Source organism: Heterodontus francisci, chromosome 26, assembly GCF_036365525.1.
Source record: "Heterodontus francisci isolate sHetFra1 chromosome 26, sHetFra1.hap1, whole genome shotgun sequence".
Lineage (NCBI taxonomy): Eukaryota > Metazoa > Chordata > Chondrichthyes > Heterodontiformes > Heterodontidae > Heterodontus > Heterodontus francisci.
The window spans coordinates 66,873,987-66,894,914 of NC_090396.1; the positions used below are offsets into that span (position 1 = coordinate 66,873,987).

The following is a 20,928-nucleotide window of genomic DNA, read 5'->3' on the forward strand; positions in this document are numbered from 1 at the left end:
ACTAGGGAAGGAACAAATTAAAAGGCTAAGCAATCCATAAGATCTCAGAGAGGTAAAAGAAATATAAGTTAAAGGATGTCAACTCCAGCTGCTTTGGTCCATCTTCTATCAACCAATTAGACAGAAGAATTGCTGAAAGTCTGTAGATTAGCCACCTGCCCTTAGGTTGTGCATGGACTTCATCCTCAGCTTTCTCCCCTTTCCCCATCTCCTGAAGATACTGATTATTGTTGGCGTACAGTTTCATAACTCCTGAGATGCCCTCTGGTACGTTGACAAGTGGCCATTCTTGATTTGTGAGCCGAGGCAGTAAAAATCACCAGGATATTTGAACTGTTGGCAGCATCACAGTCAAGCCTGATCCTGCCTTCATCTGACATCCACACAAATGCACTTTCCAGCAGTAGTCACTGCTAGTAGCCAGGGTATTGAGGTCAATTACAGAATGCTCACTGTCATGCCACCCGAAATCCACTAACTCAGTGCTGAAAGGAACTTTAATGGTGCATGTGGCTGAAAACCACATGAATCCACTTAGCCAGGAAAATTAACTGAAGAAAATAGTTGAAACCTGATAGATATCCAATGATGAATTAATTTTAGTAAAAGATTTACAAGCTACAGACGGAAACATTGATGATCTTCATTTAAAGACTAACCAAACAAGTTAATCAGCTGAAACTCACAAAGCTGCCCCTCCCCCTGCCTTTAAGGAAGCAACTGAAATAGAAAGACTGGCTTATGCTCACATGACTCACATCCGTCATGTTGCACGACAGGAAAGAGTCAGATATGGTGGAATTTTTGATGGAGACTGTGGTCTGAGTGTCTGGTGATGTCATAGTTTCTTCATTTATCTGAGTTTTTTTTATTAATAGTGTATTGTAGAACACAATTTTAGTTGCTGAAGCTTATGCACGTAATGCACAGATAACAAAGACATTAATCCTGACTCGAGTGGTTTCAAGAATGGTTTGCACTTTCCCGTTAGAGCACCACTGCCCTACAATTTCCAATTGTTTCCTGCTCAAAATTTCACAGCAATAAGCTTAACTGCCACAAAAATTTTATCTATAATAAACAATTTTGTAAATTGTATTTTGAGGGGAGGAGGGAAGGTAGAAATCACATTTAGGAAATGCCTGGTTTATTGACTGACAGTATTTAACCAGTCTACACAAAGAGCCAGCAATTATGGATAAAAATTGAAACCAGTTATTATGGAGACATAGGTATAATTTGCATTATAAATATGTTAATTTTTTCTTTGAGTGCTTAAAATGTCAAATTTAACGTGCACTTTTTAAATGGAAAATTGAGCTCAAATGCTCTTCCCGATAGCTCGGTTAGTCACCATGTAATTGGCCCATATAGCTGACAAATCCCAGGTTCAATTTCTAGTCAGTACTGAGGCAATTAATCTGAGTCAGGCACTGCTAGGCTGGGGGAAGGAGGGGTTGGGGGTGGTTTGAAAAGACAAGGAAAACCATCCTGGGATCCCACTCCTAACCATGCCTAGTGAACCCTGCTGAAAAGCAGCTGCATGTTAAAGGATTAGGCCGCACTTCTCCCTTCATAGTTGAAGAGTTGGTCAACACTCACTGACTAGACTCAAAAATGGAGAATGGCCATGTGTGAAATCCCGTATGAAGCAAGCAATCTGTGGGATCAAACCCAACCGTGAATATTTCAGGAATGGAAGATGGGAGAGAGCTGGGACGAAAAGTGTGCTCAGACGTTCTTTGTAGCACTTTGTACAATGGAGTGGCTCACTAGGCCAATTCAGAGGGTAGTTAGGATTCAACCATGTTGGTGTGGGACTGGAGTCATATAACGGCTAAACCAGGCAAGAACGGATGGGAGGAAGGAAACCCAGTACCCATTTGTACAGAAATCCAACAGCTTCATCGTCACTTTCACTGATAGCATCTTTTTATTTCCAGACTTCAAATTCTCCAACTGCTATGGGAAAATCAATGATTACTCTAGGCCTCTGGATTACCTGTCCAGTAACATAACCACTACATTACCATACCCTGGTTGCATATCCTTAGTTGTATCGCTATCTTTCAAAGGGCTACATTTCAATCATGTTTTAAAGTTTTTGTTCAAAATATAATTAAATAGCAAAACACAAATGAGTCCATTTGTCTGCCATAATTTTCTCTGCTACTGTCAGTTTGTTTGTTCATGGATTATTGTGTACAGTTTTAGTTTCCTTACCTAAGGAAGGATATACTTGTCATAGAGGGAGTGCAACGAAGGTTCACCAGACTGATTCCTGGGATGATGGGATTGTCCTATGAGGAGAGATTGAGGAGGCTAGGCCTGTATTCTCTAGAGTTTAGAAGAATGAGAGGTGATCTCATTGAAATATACAACATTCTTACAGGGCTCGAAAGGGCAGATGCAGGAAGGATGTTCCCCCTGGGAGGGTGGGGGGGTTCTAGAACCAGGGGACAGAGTCTCAGAATAAGAGGTAGGTCATTTAGGACTGAGATGAAAAGGAATTTCTTCACTCAGAGGGTGGTGAATTCTCTACCCCAGAGGGCTGTGGAGACTCAGCCATTGAGTATATTCAAGACAGAGAGCGATAAATTTCTAGATATTGAAGATATCAAGGGATATGGGGATAGTGTGGGAAAATGGCATTGAGGCAGATCATCAGTCATGATCTAGTTGAATGGCGGAGCAGGCTCGAGGGGCCGAATGGCATAGTCCTGCTCCTATTTCCTACATTCCTATGTTCATCAGTGCCCACGATAATTTACAGCCTTCTTGCCTTTTGAATACCTTAAAGAAAAAGCTTTCAGAGAGCGTTTTTAACTGATTGAACCCCAACTTTGTGCAATATGTTTTCACCTCCAAATAAAGGATGGGAGCCAGGGAAAGCAGAAACATTGTAAGGAAAGGTTTAAAAGAGAAAAAAAAAAATCACAAATTCAAAAGTAAAATTAAAAGTTGAAATACAAATATTTTGTATTTTCATTGTATAGGAATACTACAATAATAAAGCTACTCCTGACGTCCAAGTAACTCCATCACTGCAATATTAGTGTACGTTTCAAAAGCATGGGTAGGGCACTGCAAACTTACTATGCAGAGAGAATAGATTTGCAAATGGTGAAATTGAACAAGTCGCTCGGAAACAAACTGCAAAAACATACTATATTATTTACTGTCAATTCATAAACACATCCTTTACAAAGAATTACATTATACAACAGCGGACAATGCTTTCTGTAGATTAATCACGTATCAATTACATTCAAGGGATTTTAATTTGCTATTCACTTCATACAATTCCCTGCACAACAACAGATCCAATTACAGACTTTTAATTAGAGATTTTGTTTAAACTGTATTCCACCATCTTTACACACATACTGTGCTGCAGGGGCATTTGAACAGATGCCATCATCCGTAGTGGACGGGCTTAAAACAAGTAATTTAGATTCAGAATGGTTGGAATTCTGAAAAAGCAAATTAAGTAAAAAGCACAGAAGTGGAAGGCCACACATGGGATGATGCATATTCTTTGAAGAGAGGGGAGATACATGAAAGGAAGGAGATATTAAAAAGAAAAAGGATGTAAATTAGCCTATTCCACTTTCATGCCCCATTAAGCGGCTGCCACTTTCCTTCAATAATTTTTGACAGTCAGATCAACGCAGCTTCAAAAACATTGTTAACCAAGCACTGACAGGCCTCATATTCATAGGAACAGGAGTAGGCCATTTAGCCCGCTCCACCATTCAATTAGATCATGGCTGATCATCTACCTCTACACCACTTACCCGCGCTATCTTCACTTGAGGTCATTAGTATCATGATATCTATCTGTTTCGATCTTGAACATGCTCAATGAGTGAGCTTCGACAGCCCTCTGGGATAGAGAATTCCAAAGATTCACCAACTGCTGAGTGAAGAAATTCCTCCTCATCTCAGTCTTACGTGGCCAACCCCTTATTCTGAGACTATGTCCCCTGGTTCTAGACTCTCCAACCAGGGGAAACATCCCATCTACATCCACCCTGTCATGCTCTGCAAGAATTTTCTAAGTTTCAATGAAATCACCTCTCATTCTTCTGAACTCTAGAGAATACAGGCCTAATTTCCTCAATCTCTCCTCATAAGACAACCCTGCCATCCAAGGGGTTAGTAGTTTGGTGAACCTCCTTTGCACTCCCTCTATGGCAAGCACATCTTTCCCCAGATGAGGAAACCAAAACTGTATACAATTCTCCAGGTGGGGTCTCACCAAGGCTTTATACAATTGCAGCAAGACTTCTTTATTCCTGTACTCAAATCCCCTTGCGATGAAGGCCAACATATTATCTGCCTTCCTAATTGCTTGCTGCACCTGCACGCAAGCTTTTAATGACTCATGAACAAGGACACCCAGGTTTCTTTGGACATCCGCACTTCCCAACCTCGCACCATTTGAGAGATACTCTGTTTTTTCTACCAAAGTAGATAAGTTCACACTTATTCACATTATATTCCATCTGTCATGTTCTTGCCCATTCACTTAGCCTGTCCAAGTCCCCTTGTAGCCTCCTTGCATCTTGCAGAGAAAGAGCAGGAAGGCAGCGCAGGTGTCCCCTGCGGTCATCTCCCTCCACAACAGGTATACCGTTTTGGATACTGTTGAGGGAGATGGCTCACCAGGGGAAGGCAGCAGTAGCCAGGTTCATGGCACCGTGGCTGGCTCTGCTGTTCAGAAGGACGGGAAAAAGAGTGGAAGGGCTATAGTCATAGGGGATTCGATTGTAAGGGGAGTAGATAGGCGGTTCTGTGGTCGAAAACGAGACTCCCGAATGGTATGTTGCCTCCCAGGTGCACGGGTCAGGGATGTCTCAGATCGGCTGCAGAACATTCTGAAAGGGGAGGGTGAAAAGCCAGTTGTCGTTGTGCACATAGGCACCAATGATATAGGTAAAAAACGGGATGAGGTCCTACAAGCAGAATTTAGGGAGTTAGGAGCCAAGTTAAAAAGTAGGACCTCAGTGGTAGTAATTTCAGGATTGCTACCAGTGCCACGTGATAGTCAGAGTAGAAATGAAAGAATAGTCAGGATGAATGCATGGCTTGAGAGATGGTGCAGGAGGGAGGGGTTCAGATTTTTGGGACATTGGGACCGGTTCTGGGGGAGGTTGGACTATTACAAATTGGACGGTCTACACCTGGGCCGGACTGGAACCAATGTCCTTGGGGGTGCTTTTGCTAACGCTGTTGGGGAGGGTTTAAACTAATGTGGCAGGGGGATGGGAACCAAATGAGGTCAGTGGAGAGTAAGCAGGTAGTAACTAAAGCCTGTAAGGAACTAGATAATGAAGTCAGCGTGACTAAGGGAAAGAGTAGGCAGGGAGCAGATGATGAAAGCAAAGGGACTGGTGGTCTGAGGTGTAATTGTTTTAATGCAAGAAGTGTAGTAGGGAAGGCAGATGAACTTAGGGCTTGGATTAGTACCTGGGAGTATGATGTTATTGCTATTACTGAGACTTGGTTAAGGGAAGGGCATGATTGGCAACTAAATATCCCAGGATACCGATGCTTCCGGCGGGATAGAGAAGGAGGTAAAAGGGGTGGACGAGTTGCATTACTGGTCAAAGAGGATATCACAGCTGTGCTGAAGGAAGGCGCTATGGAGGACTCGAGCTGTGAGTCAATATGGGCAGAACTCAGAAATAGGAAGGGTGCGGTAACAAAGTTGGGGCTGTACTACAGGCCTCCCAACAGCGAGCGTGAGATAGAGGTACAAATATGTAAACAGATTATGGAAAGATGTAGGAGCAACAGGGTGGTGGTGACAGGAGATTTTAATTTTCCCAACATTGACTGGGATTCACTTAGTGTTAGAGGTCTAGATGGAGCAGAATTTGTAAGGAGCATCCAGGAGGGTTTTCTCGAGCAGTATGTAAATAGTTCTACTCGGGAAGGGGCCATACTGGACCTGGTGTTGGGGAACGAGCCGGGCCAGGTGGTTGACGTTTCAGTAGGGGACTACTTTGGGAATAGTGATCACAATTCCGTAAGTTTTAGAATACTCATAGACAAAGACGAGAGTGGTCCTAAAGGAAGAGTGCTAAATTGGGGGAAGGCCAACTATACCAAAATTCGGCAGGAGCTGGGGAATGTAGATTGGGAGCAGCTGTTTGAAGGTAAATCCACATTTGATATGTGGGAGGCTTTTAAAGAGAGGTTGATTAGCGTGCAGGAGAGACATGTTCCTGTGAAAATGAGGGGTAGAAATGGCAAGATTAGGGAACCATGGATGACAGGTGAAATTGTGAGACTGGCTAAGAGGAAAAAGGAAGCATACATAAGGTCTAGGCGGCTGAAGAAAGACGAAGCTTTGAAAGAATATCGGGATTGTAGGCGCAATCTGAAACGAGGAATTAAGAGGGCTAAAAGGGGTCATGAAATATTTTTAGCAAACAGGGTTAAGGAAAATCCCAAAGCCTTTTATTCATATATAAGGAGCAAGAGGGTAACTAGAGAAAGGATTGGCCCACTCAAGGACAAAGGAGGAAAGTTATGCGTGGAGTCAGACAAAATGGGTGAGATTCTAAACGAGTACTTTGCATCGGTATTCACCGAGGAGAGGGACATGACGGATGTTGAGGTTAGGGACAGATGTTTGATTACTCTAGGTCAAGTCGGCATAAGGAGGGAGGAAGTGTTGGGTATTCTAAAAGGCATTAAGGTGGACGTCCCCAGGTCCGGATGGGATCTATCCCAGGTTTCTGAGGGAAGCAAGAGAGGAAATAGCTGGGGCCTTAACAGATATCTTTGCAACATCCTTAAACACGGGTGAGGTCCCGGAGGACTGGAGAATTGCTAATGTTGTCCCCTTATTTAAGAAGGGTAGCAGGGATAATCCAGGTAATTATAGACCGGTGAGCCTGACGTCAGTGGTAGGGAAGCTGCTGGAGAAGATACTGAGGGATAGGATCTATTCCCATTTGGAAGAAAATGGGCTTATCAGTGATAGGCAACATGGTTTTGTGCAGGGAAGGTCATGTCTTACCAACTTAATAGAATTCTTTGAGGAAGTGACAAAGTTGATTGATGACGGAAGGGCTGTAGATGTCGTATACATGGACTTCAGTAAGGCGTTTGATAAGGTTCCCCATGGTAGGCTGATGGAGAAAGTGAAGACACATGGGGTCCAGGGTGTACTAGCTAGATGGATAAAGAACTGGCTGGGCAACAGGAGACAGAGAGTAGCGGTGGAAGGGAGTTTCTCAAAATGGAGACGTGTGACCAGTGGTGTTCCACAGGGATCCGTGCTGGGACCACTGTTGTTTGTGATATACATAAATGATTTGGAGGAAAGTATAGGTGGTCTGATTAGCAAGTTTGCAGACGACACTAAGATTGGTGGAGTAGCAGATAGTGAAGGGGACTGTCAGAGAATACAGCAGAATATAGATAGACTGGAGAGTTGGGCAAAGAAATGGCAGATGGAGTTCAATCAGGGCAAATGCGAGGTGATGCATTTTGGAAGATCCAATTCAAGAGTGAACTATACAGTAAATGGAAAAGTCCTGAGGAAAATTGATGTACAGAGAGATTTGGGTGTTCAGGTCCATTGTTCCCTGAAGGTGGCAACGCAGGTCAATAGAGTGGTCAAGAAGGCATACGGCATGCTTTCCTTCATCGGACGGGGTATTGAGTACAAGAGTTGGCAGGTCATGTTACAGTTGTATAGGACTTTGGTTCGGCCACATTTGGAATACTGCGTGCAGTCAGTTCTGGTCGCCACATTACCAAAAGGATGTGGATGCTTTGGAGAGGGTGCAGAGGAGGTTCACCAGGATGTTGCCTGGTATGGAGGGCGCTAGCTATGAAGAGAGGTTGAGTAGATTAGGATTATTTTCATTAGAAAGACGCAGGTTGAGGGGGGACCTGATTGAGGTGTACAAAATCATGAGAATTATAGACAGGGTGGATAGCAAGAAGCTTTTTCCCCAGAGTGGGGGATTCAATTACAAGGGGACACGAGTTCAAAGTGAAAGGGGAAAAGTTTAGGGGGGATATGCGTGGAAAGTTCTTTATGCAGAGGGTGGTGGGTGCCTGGAACGCATTGCCAGTGGAGGTGGTAGACGCGGGCACGATAGCGTCTTTTAAGATGTATCTAGACAGATACATGAATGGGCAGGAAGTAAAGAGATACAGACCCTTAGAAAATAGGCGACAGGTTTAGATAGAGGATTTGGATCGGCGTAGGCTTGGAGGGCCGAAGGGCCTGTTCCTGTGCTGTAATTTTCTTTGTTCTTTTTTCCTCACAACTTACATTCCCACCTAGTTTTGTCTCATCAGCAAATCTGGAAATATTACATTCGGCCTCCACATCCAAATCATTCATGTAGACTGAACAGCTGTGGCCCCAGCACTGAGCTTTGCGGTACCCTATTAGTTACAACCTGCTATCCTGAGAATGACCCGTTTATTCCTACTCTCTGTTTTCTGTCTGTTAACCAATTCTTCATCAACACCAGTATACTACCCCCAATCCCATGTGCTCTAATTCTGTTTACTAACCTCCTGTGTGGGACCTTATCAAAAGCCTTCTGAAAATCCAAATATACCACATCCACCGGTTCTCCTTTATCTATGCTACAAGCAACATCCTCAAGAAACTCCAGCAGGTTTGTCAAACATGATTTCCCTTTCATAAATCCATGTTGATACTGCCCAATCATATTATTTTCTAAGTGTCTAATTATCACATCCTTTTTTGAATAGATTCTAACATTTTCCCTAGTACTTATGTCAAACGAACAGGTCTGTAGTTCCCTCTTTTCTCTCTCCCTCCTTTCTTAAATAGTGGGTTACATTTGCTACTTTCCAGTCTGCAGGAACTTTTCCAGAATCTGTAGAATTTTGAAGGATAACCTCCAATGCATCTACTATCTCTATCGCCACTTCCTTCAACATTCTGGGATGTAGCTCATCTGGTCCAGGGGATTTATCAACCTTCAATCCAGTTAATTTTGCGAGTACTACCTCTTTATTAATACTAATTTCTTTCAGTTTCTTATTTTCACAAGTCCCTTGGTTCCTTAGTATTTCTGGGAGATTTTCTGTACCTTCCTCCATGAAGACAGACACAAAGTAATTGTTAATTTCTCTGCCATAAATTCTACTGTCTTCGCCTGTAATGGACCCACATTTGTCCTTGCTAATTTTTTCCTTTTCACATACCTCAACAAATTTTTACAGTCTGCCTTTATGTTTCTTGCTAGCTTACATTCATATTCTCTTTTCCCTTTCTTTACCAATTTCTTGGTCATCCTTTGCTAGATTCTATTTTGCTTCGGGCTTATCACTTTTTCTGGCAATCTAAAAAGCCACTTCCTTTCATCTACTGCAATCTTTAATTTCTTTTGTTAGCCACATGTCTTAAAGGAATATAAATTTGTTCTAGAGCATGTAACACTTCTTTAAATACTAGCCATTGCCTCTCAAATCTTTTAGTATATTATCCCAACCCACCATAGCCAACCTGCCCCTTATACTTTCATAGTTTCCTTTGTTCGGATTTAAGACCCTAGTTGCAGAATGAACTATATCACTTTCAAACTTAATGTAAAATTCTAACATATTATGGTCACTATTTCCCAAAGGTTCTTTTACAGCAAGATTAATCAGGCCTTTCTCATTACATAATATTAAATTCAAAATAGCCCGATTCCTGGTCGGTTCTTCAACGTACTGCTTCAGAAACCCATTTCGTACACACTCCAGGAATTCACCCTCCACAGCATTAGTGATCAGGTTTACTCAGTCTATATGTAAAGTGAAGTCGTCTATTACTGTATTACCCATGTTACATGCACCTCTAATTTCCTGATTTATACTGTGCCCAACATTACCACTACTGTTTGGTGGCCTATAAACAACTCCCAAAGTTTGCTGCCCCTTGCTGTTTCTTAGCTCCACCCAAACTGATTCTACATCTTGATCCTTCGATCCAAGATCCTCTCTCACTAATGTACTGATCTCATCCCTTATTAACAGCGCTACCCCAACTCCTTTTCCTTTTTGCCTATCCATCCTAAATAATACATATTCAGTTCCCAGTCTTGGTCACCCTATAACCATGTCTCCGCAATGGCAATTAAATCAAACCCATTTACCTCTAACTGTACCTTCAAATCATCTACCTTGTTGCGAATGCAGCGTGCATTCGGATAGAGTGCCCTTAAGCTTTGTCTTTTTAACATAATTCCACATTCTGATCCTATTTGATGCTTGCCTTCGCTTTGTCTGTCTTCTAATTTCGCTTACTACTTTTCTACTGCCTGTTACCAGTTTTGTTTCCCTCCAATCTTCCTTTCCTGCCACACTCAGATTATCAATTCCCTTATTGCTACCTTGCTCTCCTGCCTTCTCTTTCTAAATTATCACATCATTCCTCGCTTGATCTCTTGCCTCCACTATTTAAAGTCCTCTCTACCGCCCTAGTTCAACAACAGCAGACAGAGACTGCTATTATTCTGCACTTACCGAGTAGGTCTCTCCCACTGCGTCGTTCGTGTAATGTGGTTTAGATACTGTATCCGACCTGAGGCAGTTCTTCGTTCTTCCCAACTAGTCAACCAAAACAAATATAGTAGTAAGTGACATTTCCTGGAAACAAGGATAGGAATGTGTCCAAAATCAACATAGGAAACAATTCAATGTGAAGAAAAGGTTATCAAGAAATGCATTCCAAAACTTGGTTACAAATTCATTAGTTGCCAGAATGTAGACTGTTCTGGTGGCGTGATTATAAACCATTTGCCATAAGTCATGCTCTCCTGAGTCAGAAATATGTAGGTTCAAGCCTCATTCCAAGATAAGCACATGATCCGTGCTAGCTAGTACTTTTCTGAAGGGACGCTAAATTCTCAGATAGATCTTTTTGCAGATTGAACATCAAAATGTAGGTTGCATCTGCCGGTTTAGGTGGACGTAAAATACCTCATGTAACTATTCAAAGAACAGGGTGATACCCAGGTGTCTTGGCTAATATTTATCCTTCCATTACACCACACCACCAAAACAGATTATCTGGTTGCACAGCCATGCACCATGAAGTCTCAGAGCCGCATACAAAATTTAAACCAATGTTCCCATTACTTTGTAGTTAAAGCCACAAATAAGATTTAAATCCATCTTCCCCTTAGTTTATATACATATCATGCTGGGGACACTAACAGTCCTTGGTGATCTGATTTAGAACTTACTAGCACTGAGGTAAGAATGTTAAAAACAGTCCTTAGCAAACACCTAGGAACACAAAATCTGAACAAATCCAGCAATTAAGAAATATAGGCAAAAAAAAGTATCAAGTTGCCTGTGCTTTAAAGGATGGATTACCAGGAATCAAGAACCCAATTTGGACACCGCTTAAAGAATATTGAAGTCGAGGCCAGGAGGGTTATCTGAATCACAAAAAGTTGGGATCTAGAGGCTAGCTAGATCTAGTGATCTAAGCTGAAGCTTTGCATGCAAGCCAATTCTCAAATATGAATTTAGATTTGTACATGGAGGTGAAAGTAATTAGGAGCTATTTGATTTATAAAAGTAACATGATAATGAGACCTCTTCTTTAAAGGAGTGCACTCCAGCTAAGAACTTGTGTTATTTTTATATGTAGGAAGCGGTTTACTTCCTTATCACGATTTGTTTGAAAATTCTCACATTGACCAGTCTTATGGAGCCTCAATGCTGCTACATTTTGTCATGCTAGACCCCCACCTGCCAAGAATGAGGCACATTAATTTTGCCACATGGATATTAAATTTCAAATTGTTGCTGGAAAGAGAAGGCCTGTTTCAAGGGCTGCCAGACACTTGGCCGGAAGATATTTACATACCAAGAGGGACAAGAGAGGTTATTCCCCTTATCCATTTAACCCACAATGGACTTTGAGCACCAGACATTGAAGGCAGGGAAGCTCATTCCAGGCCCTATGAGAATACAATACACAGAGCCAAGACATGGTCAGACCAGTTAGTCACATGACAAAACAGCTTGGCAATCTGGGTTTTTCTGAATTGTACAAACAGTTTGAACTCAGAGCGCCTGTTGGCCCTGGACTGAAAAGACCTCTCCTGTCTGCTCCCATCTCTTTCGCATGGAACTCCAAATCCACTGAAGACACGAACCCCAAGAGAGAAAAGTCTCCTACAACGAACAAGGTTTAAGAATAATACCGGGCCCCAACGAAAAGCAAGATCTACCTACAATCAAGGACTCTCCAGTGAGATCGAAGATCTGTAACAAAAACCCTCTTCAGGGATTGCCTCAAACTTTTCCACTTTATTTCTTCTGCTCTGTTCTGTCGCTATCTGCATGTGTGTATCGCGTACGCATGCTAGCGTGGGCGCATCGTGTATCCGTAGGCGTCAACCGAATTAGAATTTAAGTTGAATAAATTTCAACCTTGCTTCTTAAAACCAAAGAAAACATGGTTGTGTTGGCTTATTTGCCTTATAATTGGAAAGCAGTCAACAAGGATTCACTAAGGGAGGAGCTAAAAACAGTGTGTTTAAAATTAAACCCTGTTACAGTAAGACCAGGGGCACATCTAGTTGGAAGTACTTACCATTTATAGACTCTAATCCTACAGTTATTTCTTACATTTTTACTTGTGTATATTCACAGGTATTTGAATTTTCTTTCTTATTCAAATTAAAAGACTTGCTATTTAAACTCACTTGATCTATACATGTTTATAGTTTCTGTCAATCCCATTAGGCTATTTATACCTTTCTAGATTCAGAATTATAAGATCAGCAATCCATTTACATGGCCACATCCAATTTTCAGTAGTCGAATAATGGATTCAGGGAGTCAAGAAAAAAATTAGCACATTAATTATGTTTTACAAGATGGCGGCATCTGACGCATCATTATATTCATTGCTATATGCACCAGTGATATCTATCAGCGATATCTAGTGACAGATCAGCAACAATACATGAATTCTAATTATATTAACATGTCAGCAAAGTGAATAATTTGAATTCTAACTAGAAGTCTACCTGGAATTTCACTCCATCAGAAATGGGTTTAGGACCCAATACTGCATCTGGATCAGCCCGGTCTTCAAAATAAGCTTAACCAAAACTTAACTGAAGCATACAGAGCAAAAGTTTACACGAGCGACTGTAGGTTTGCACCAGTTTTGAAGTACAATGTACCAGTGCCAATATTTTATCAGCACAAGAGCAAAGCAACCAACACATCATCCTCAGTGCTGCCTGAAAACTTTTATTCTGTGTTGTGACATACACCAAGCAAGCGAGTTGTCGAGGTAAACTAGTTAGGTGAGAAATTTCCGTCTTGGATTATACATTGGGCAAGAGAAATATGAGTGTAACAACACAATAATTATAGCTCATCAAAAGAAATTAGATTAGTCACACACGGCACAGAAGGCAGCCATTTGGCCCATCGAGTCCATGCTGGCTCTTCACAAAACTATCCAGTCAGTCCCACTCCCCTGCTCGATCCCCATGGTCCTGAAAGTCTATTTCTTTCAAGTGGCCATCCAATTTCCTTGTGTGTGCAAAATCATTTTACTCCCAGTCATCCAACAATTTTCTCCTCTCTGTTAATTTTCTTCCCAAGGCCACTGCTCTCATGCACTTTCCCCACCCATGTGAAAAAGTTAGTATGTCGATCACACCAGGCAAAAACATAATTTGAGGATTAGATGATAAGGCTAGGATAAAATAAACCTGAAACTGGGTTTGAAATGGAATTCTAATTGGAACTGTGGTTAAGCTAGAATGGAGTTGTGGACTGGGAGGGAAATTAATGTCTAGGACACTGATCCAGTGGTTTTGATTCAAGATGAATGTGCCTGATGAGCCAAATGGAACTTTCTCATTCATTATATGTATCATGACAAAGGATTCATTTTCTAATTTGAGCATCATTCACCATATCCAGTAGCATGAACTGGAACCAAGTGCTTCAGTATTTGGACCAAATTACAATCAGCTTGCAATACGAATTGTATTAAGGGGTGGAAATGGCAGTCAAGGGTTGGAAATTGCAGTCAGTGGAATAGTACACTCCTCCTGTGTAATGTGGGAGATCAGGGAGAAATCAAATGTCCCTAACGACTACGTTTGTAGGAACTATGTCTAGCCGCAGCTCCTTTCAGATCGGTTCGGTTGGAGCGGCAGTTGGACTCACTGAGGAGCATACAGGAGTCAGAAAGTATCATAGATAGGAGTTTCAGGGAGGCGGTCACACCGCAGGTTCAGCCAGAGGGATGGGTGACCGCCAAGAGGGGCAGGCAGGTAGTGCAGGAGTCCCCTGTGGCTATTCCCCTCAATAACAAGTATGCTGTTTTGGATACTGTTGGGGCGGGGGGGATGGCCTCTCAGGGGAAAGCAGCAGTAGCAGCCACCAGGTCAACGGCACCACGACTGGCTCTGTTGTTCAGCAGGGAAGGTCAAAGTGTAGGCGAGCGGTAGTGATACGGGACTCTATAGTCAGGAGCACAGATAGGCGTTTCTGTGGCCGCGAGCGACAATCCAGGATGGTGTGTTGCCTCCCTGGTGCCAGGGTCAAGAAGATGTCTCTGAGCGGGCACAGGGCATTCTGAAAGGGGAGGATGAGCAGTCAGAGGTCATGGTCCATATTGGTACTAACGACATAGGCAGGAAGAGAGATGAGGTCCTGCAAAGTGAATATAGGGAGTTAGGCAGAATGTTAAAAAGCAGGACCTCTAGGGTTGTAATCTCAGTATTACTCCCTATGCCACGCGCTAGTGAGGGTAGGAATAGGAGGATAAGGCAAATGAATGCGTGGCTGAAGAGCTGGTGTAGGCGGGAGGGCTTCAGCTACGTGGACCATTGGGATCTCTTCTGGTGCAGAGGTGACCTGTACAAGAGGGACGGGTTGCATCTGAACTGGAAGGGGACCAATATCCTTGCGGGGAGGTTTGCTAGTACTACTCGGGAGAATTTAAACTAGTCTGGCAGGGGGTTGGGACCCAAAGTAGTAGGCTCACCGATGAGATAGTTGAGGCAAATATAGAGGTTAAAGCAAGCAAGTCCAGTAGGCAGGCCGGGCAGGGGCAGGACAGGGAGCGTGGAAGGTCTGGTAGGCTAAACTGCATTTACTTTAATGCAAGAAGCCTTACAGGTAAGGCAGATGAGCTCCGAGTATGGATTGTGATATTATGGACATGGGATTGTGATATTATAGCTATTACAGAAACGTGGTTGAGGGATGGGCAGGACTGACAGCTCAATATTCCAGGGTACCGATGCTTCCGGCGTGACAGAGGTGTAGATAAGAGAGGAGGGGGAGTTGCACTATCGATTAGGGAGGACATCATGGCAGTACTTAGAGAGGATATCCCGGGGGGGAACATCCGGCGAGGTCATATGGGTAGAACTTAGAAATGGGTGATCACTTTGATGGGATTATACTATAAGCCCCCCATAGTCAGAGGGAATTGGAGGAGCATATATGCATGGAAATCACAGATAGGTATAGGAATTATAGGGTTGTAATAGTAGGTGATTTTAACTTCCCTAATATTGACTGGGACTGCCTTAGTGCTAAGGGATCAGATGGGGAAGAATTTGTTAAGTGCGTCCATGATGGTTTTCTGAAGCAGTATGTGGATGGCCCTACTAGAGAAGGGGCTACACTTGACCTCCTCTTAGGAAATGAGGCTGGGCAGGTGGTTGATGTGTCAGTGGGGGTGCACTTTGGGACCAGTGACCATAACTATCAGCTTCAAGATAGTTATGGAAAAGGATAGGACTGGTCCTTAAGTTGAAGTCCTAAATTGGGGGAAGGCTAATTTCGATGGCATCAGACAGGAAGTCTCAAAAGTTGATTGGGAGAGGCTGTTTACAGGTAAAGGGACGTCTGGCAAGTGGGATGCTTTTAAAAGTGAGATAGGAAGAGTTCAGGGCCGGCATGTTCCTGTTAGGTTGAAGGGCAAGGCTGGCAAGTTTAGGGAACCTTGGTTATGAGGGATATTGAGGGTCTGGTCAGGACAAAGGAGGCAAACGTCAGGTATAGGCAGCTGGGATCAAACGACTCCCTTGAGGAGTATAAGGGATGTAGGAGTACACTTGAGGAGGAAATTAGGAGGGCGAAAAGGGGCCATGAGATTTCCCTGGCAGATACGATAAAGGAGAATCCTAAAAGATTCTATAAGTATATTAAGAGTAAAAGGGTAGCTAGGGAGAGAGTAGGTCCCCTTAAGGATCAGTGTGGTAATCTATGTGTGGAGCCACAGGAAATGGGCGAGGTCTTAAATGAATACTCCTCATCTGTATTTACCGTGGAGGTGGTCATGGAAGCTAGTGAGTTCAAGGGAGGGAACAGCGATATCCTGCAGCATATCAACATTACAAAGGAGGAGGTGTTGGAGGTTTTGAAGCGCATTAAGGTGATAAATCCCCAGGGCCTGACCAGGTGTATCCTAGGATGCTATGGGAAGGAAGGGAGGAGATTGCTGGGGCCCTGGCAGAGATTTTTGCATCATTAGCCACGGGTGAGGTACCGGAAGACTGGAGGATAGCTAATGTTGTGCCTTTATTTAATAAGGGCAGCAGGGATAAGCCAGGGAACTACAGGCTGGTGAGCCTTAAATCAGTGATGGGAAAGTTATTGGAAGGGATTCTGACAGACAGGATTTATATGCATTTGGAAAGGCAAGGTCAGATTAGGGATAGTCAGCATGGCTTTGTGCGTGGGAAATCATGTCTCACGAATTTGATTTGAGTTTTTTGAGGAGGTGACCAAGAGGATTGACGAGGGCAGGTCAGTGGACGTTATCTACATGGACTTTAGTGAGACCTTTGACAAGGTCCCGCATGGTAGGCTGGTCCGGAAGGTTCGAACACAAGGGATCCAGGGTGAGCTAGCCAATTGGATACAAAATTGGCTTGGTGATAGGAGGCAGAGGGTGGTAGTGGAGGGTTGTTTTTCAGACTGGTGACCAGTGGTGTGCCGCAGGGATCGGTGTAGGTCCCTCTGTTGTTTGTCATATATATTAATGACTTGGATGAGAATGTAGGGGGCATGATTAGTAAGTTTGCAGATGACACCAAAATTGGTGGTACAGTGGACAGTGAAGCAGGTTGTCTAAGGTGACAACAGAACTGGGAAAGTGGGCAAGGGATTAGCAAATGGAATTGAATGCAGACAAGTGCGAAGTGATGCATTTTGGGAAGTTAAACCAGGGCAGGACATATACAGTGAATGGCAGGGCCCTGGGGAGTGTTGTTGAGCAGAGAGACCTTGGGGTGCAAGTACATTGTTCCCTAAAAGTGGCAACACAGGTGGTGAAGGCGGCGTATGGCATGCTTCCCTTCATCGGCCGAGGCACTGAGTACAAGAGTTGGGATGCCACGTTACAGTTGTACATAACGTTGGTTAGGCTGCACTTGGAGGACTGCGTGCAGTTCTGGTCGCCGCACTACAGGAAAGATGTGATTAAGCTAGAGAGGGTGCAGGAAAGATTCACAAGGATGTTGCCTGGTTTGGAGGGCTTGAGTTATAAAGAGAGATTGGTTAGGCTGGGTCTGTTTTCCCTGGGGCGAAGGAGGCTGAGAGGGGACATGATAGAGGTATATAAAATTATGAGAGGCATAGATAGGGTAGATAGCCAGAGTCTATTTCCCATGGTAGGGGTGACTAAAACAAGAGGGCAGAAAATTAAGGTGAGAGGGAGGAGGTTTAAGGGGGATCAAAGAGGTAAATTTTTCACACAAAGAATAGTGGGTATCTGGAATGAGCTGCCAGAGGTGGTGGAGGAGGCAGGAACAGTAGCAACATTTAAGACACATCTGGATAGGTACTTCAATGAGCAAGGCATAGAGGGATATGAAATTAATGCAGGCAGGTGGGATTAGTATAGATAGGCATTATGGTTGGCATGGATGCGGTGGGCCGAAGGGCTGGTTTCTATGCTGCACGATTATGACTATAAAAGTTGCAATTCGGTTTATAGGTTCACATTTTAGAGATTGGGGTTTTAGACCCAGATGATCAGTTGCAGTTCCTTCACAACATGAAAGCAATACTGAAGTCACATGACTTAGGTGACATATGCAAAACTGTTTCCAGATTTTTTAACATTAAGAACTGAAAGATTTCATGATTTTACTGATTTCTCAATAAAGACACAAGGAAGCACAGTACAGTGGGATGTGGGTGCATGTCCATGTAACTAAACTTCCGATCTTTCCTGCATCAGCAAGGGGAAGCCAAACATTGAGTAAATGTCAGGCGTTACCCTACAGAAAAATAGGAGTACCAGGTCCAGGATACTGTCTTACACTTCCTTGGCACATGAGTAGGAGCATCCTCGAAGATGTGATTCATACATAGCACAAGGAAACCCAATCAGTAAACGGAAGAGGCTAAGAATATAAGAAATAGGAGGAGGATTAGGCCATACGGCCCCTCGAGCCTGCTCTGCTATTCAGTAAGATCATGTTTGAACTTACACATCGACTCCACTCTCCAGCCCTATCTCCATATCCCATGATTGCCTTACTGCCAAAAATCTATCAATCTCAGTCTTGAATAAACTCATCAAGTGAGCATCCACAGCCATCTGGGATAGGGAATACCAAAGATTCACAATGCTCCGAGTGAAGAAATGTCTCATTTCAGTCCCAAATGGCTGACCTTTATCCAGAGACTATGATCCCTTGTGCATATGTACATAGGCTGGGAAAATGGAGTTGATGTAGACGTTCAGCGATGAACTTATTGAATGATGGAGCAGGGGCTCGAGGCGCCATCAGGCCTACTCCTGCTTCTATTTCTTATCCTCTTCCTCGTGCCAGGCAGTGGATATAGCCTCTCAGCATTTACCTTATCAAGTCCTCTAATAACTTTATACATTTCAATAGATTATATGCTTCAATGAGATAAGATAGCTTGAAGGGGAGTATTACCATAAAGAAAGGAAGCAATTCTATTCATAACATCTAAAAGCACATGATCTACTCAGCCCTATAGATTGAAGTTAAGTCGTTATTTCCCATATCCCATGGTGGCCCTGCAGACAAATTCACACTGAAAGCTTCAGCTTCATCGACCAATGAAAGCAGCTTTTTATTTTTTTAAAAAGTAAAGAGAGTGGCTTCACGGTTAAATGTAAAGTCATGAATAAAGTTCTAACTACTGAGGAGTGCAGCCAGAGCCAAGTCCACAGCACCACAGGTGGCTCAGCTGCACAGGGGGGTACAGGGAAGACTGGAAGAGCCATAGTGATAGGTGATTCAATAGTCAGGAGAACAGACAGGCCACAGACATGAATCCAGGGTGGTGCATTGCCTCCCTGTTGCCTGGGTCAGGGATGTCACTGAGCGGCTGCAGAGCATCCTGAAGGGGAAGGGTCAACAGCCAGCAGTCGTGGTCCACATCGGAACCAACGACATAGGTAGAAAGAGGGATGTGGTCTTGCAGTCATAATTTAGGGAGCTAGGTGAGAAATTAGCAAGCAGGACCTCATAAGTAGTAATCTCCAGATTACTCCCAGTGCCACGCGCAAGTATTTTTCTTTATTCATTCATGGGATGTGGGCGTCACTGGCCAGGCCAGCATTTATTGCCCATCCCTAATTGCCCTTGAGAAGGTGGTGGTGAGCTGCCTTCTTGAACCGATGCAGTCCATTTGGGGTAGGTATACCCACAGTGCTGTTAGGAAGGGAGTTCCAGGATTTTGACCCAGCGACAGTGAAGGAACGGCTAAATAGTTCCAAGTCAGGATGGTGTGAGACTTGGAGGGGAACTTGCAGGTGATGGTGTTCCCATGTATTTGCTGCCCTTGTCCTTCTAGTTGGTAGAGGTCGCGGGTTTGGAAGATGCTGTCTAAGCAGCCTTGGTACACTGCTGCAGTGCATCTTGTAGATGGTACACACTGCTGCCACTGTGCGTTGGTGGTGGAGGGAGTGAATGTTTGTAGATGGTGTGCCAATCAAGCGGGCTGCTTTGTCCTGGATGGTGTCGAGCTTCTTGAGAGTTGTTGGAGCTGCACCCATACAGGCAAGTGGAGAGTATTCCATCACACTCCTGACTTGTGCCTTGTAGATGGTGGACAGGCTTTGGGGAGTCAGGAGGCGAGTTACTCGCCTCAGGATTCCTAGCCTCTGACCTGCTCTTGTAGCCACGGTACTTATATGGCTACTCCAGTTCAGTTTCTGGTCAACGGTAGCCCCTAGGATGTTGATAGTGGGGGATTCAGCGATGGTAATGCTGTTGAATGTCAAGGGGAGATGGTTAGATTCTCTCTTGTTGGAGATGGTCATTGAAACAGAAGGATAAGACAGATAAATGCGTGGCTGGAAAGATGGTGCAGGAGGGAGGGCTTTAGATGCCTGGGACATTGGGACCGGCTCTGGGGGAAGATGGGACCTGTACAGGCCAGAAAGGTTGCACCTGAACAGAGCCGGGACTGAGTGCTTTGCGGGATGTTTTGCTAGTGCTGTTGGGGAAGGTTTAAACTAGTTTGGCAGGGGGATGGGGACCTACGGGTAGACTCAGTTGGGACAAAATCAGAACCGAAAATGGAAGGCAGAAAATGAATAGATAAGTCCGGAAGACAGAGGGAACAAATGTTAGAAAATAAAAGAGAGTTTGGCAGTGCTCAAGGGTATCTATTTAAATGCAAGGAGCATAGCAAATTACAGTGGCGCAGTGGTTAGCACCGCAGCCTCACAGCTCCAGGGACCCGGGTTCGATTCCGGGTACTGCCTGTGTGGAGTTTGCAAGTTCTCCCTGTGTCTGCGTGGGTTTTCTCCGGGTGCTCCGGTTTCCTCCCACAAGCCAAAAGACTTGCAGGTTGATAGGTAAATTGGCCATTATAAATTGTCACTAGTATAGGTAGGTGGTAGGGAAATATAGGGACAGGTGGGGATGTTTGGTAGGAATA

The 20,928-nt window shown here is 43.8% G+C and overlaps 1 protein-coding gene across 1 annotated transcript in view; it reads right to left on the bottom strand.

Annotated features, from left to right (window-relative positions):
* The window catches only part of smurf2 (SMAD specific E3 ubiquitin protein ligase 2), a 323,106-nt gene that overhangs the window by 77,508 nt on the left and 224,670 nt on the right, over positions 1 to 20,928 (bottom strand). Inside the window, exon 7 of the mRNA XM_068058473.1 lies at positions 10,519 to 10,602. Within this exon, the coding sequence (XP_067914574.1) occupies positions 10,519 to 10,602 (84 nt within the window). The remainder of the gene's footprint in view (positions 1 to 10,518; positions 10,603 to 20,928) is intronic.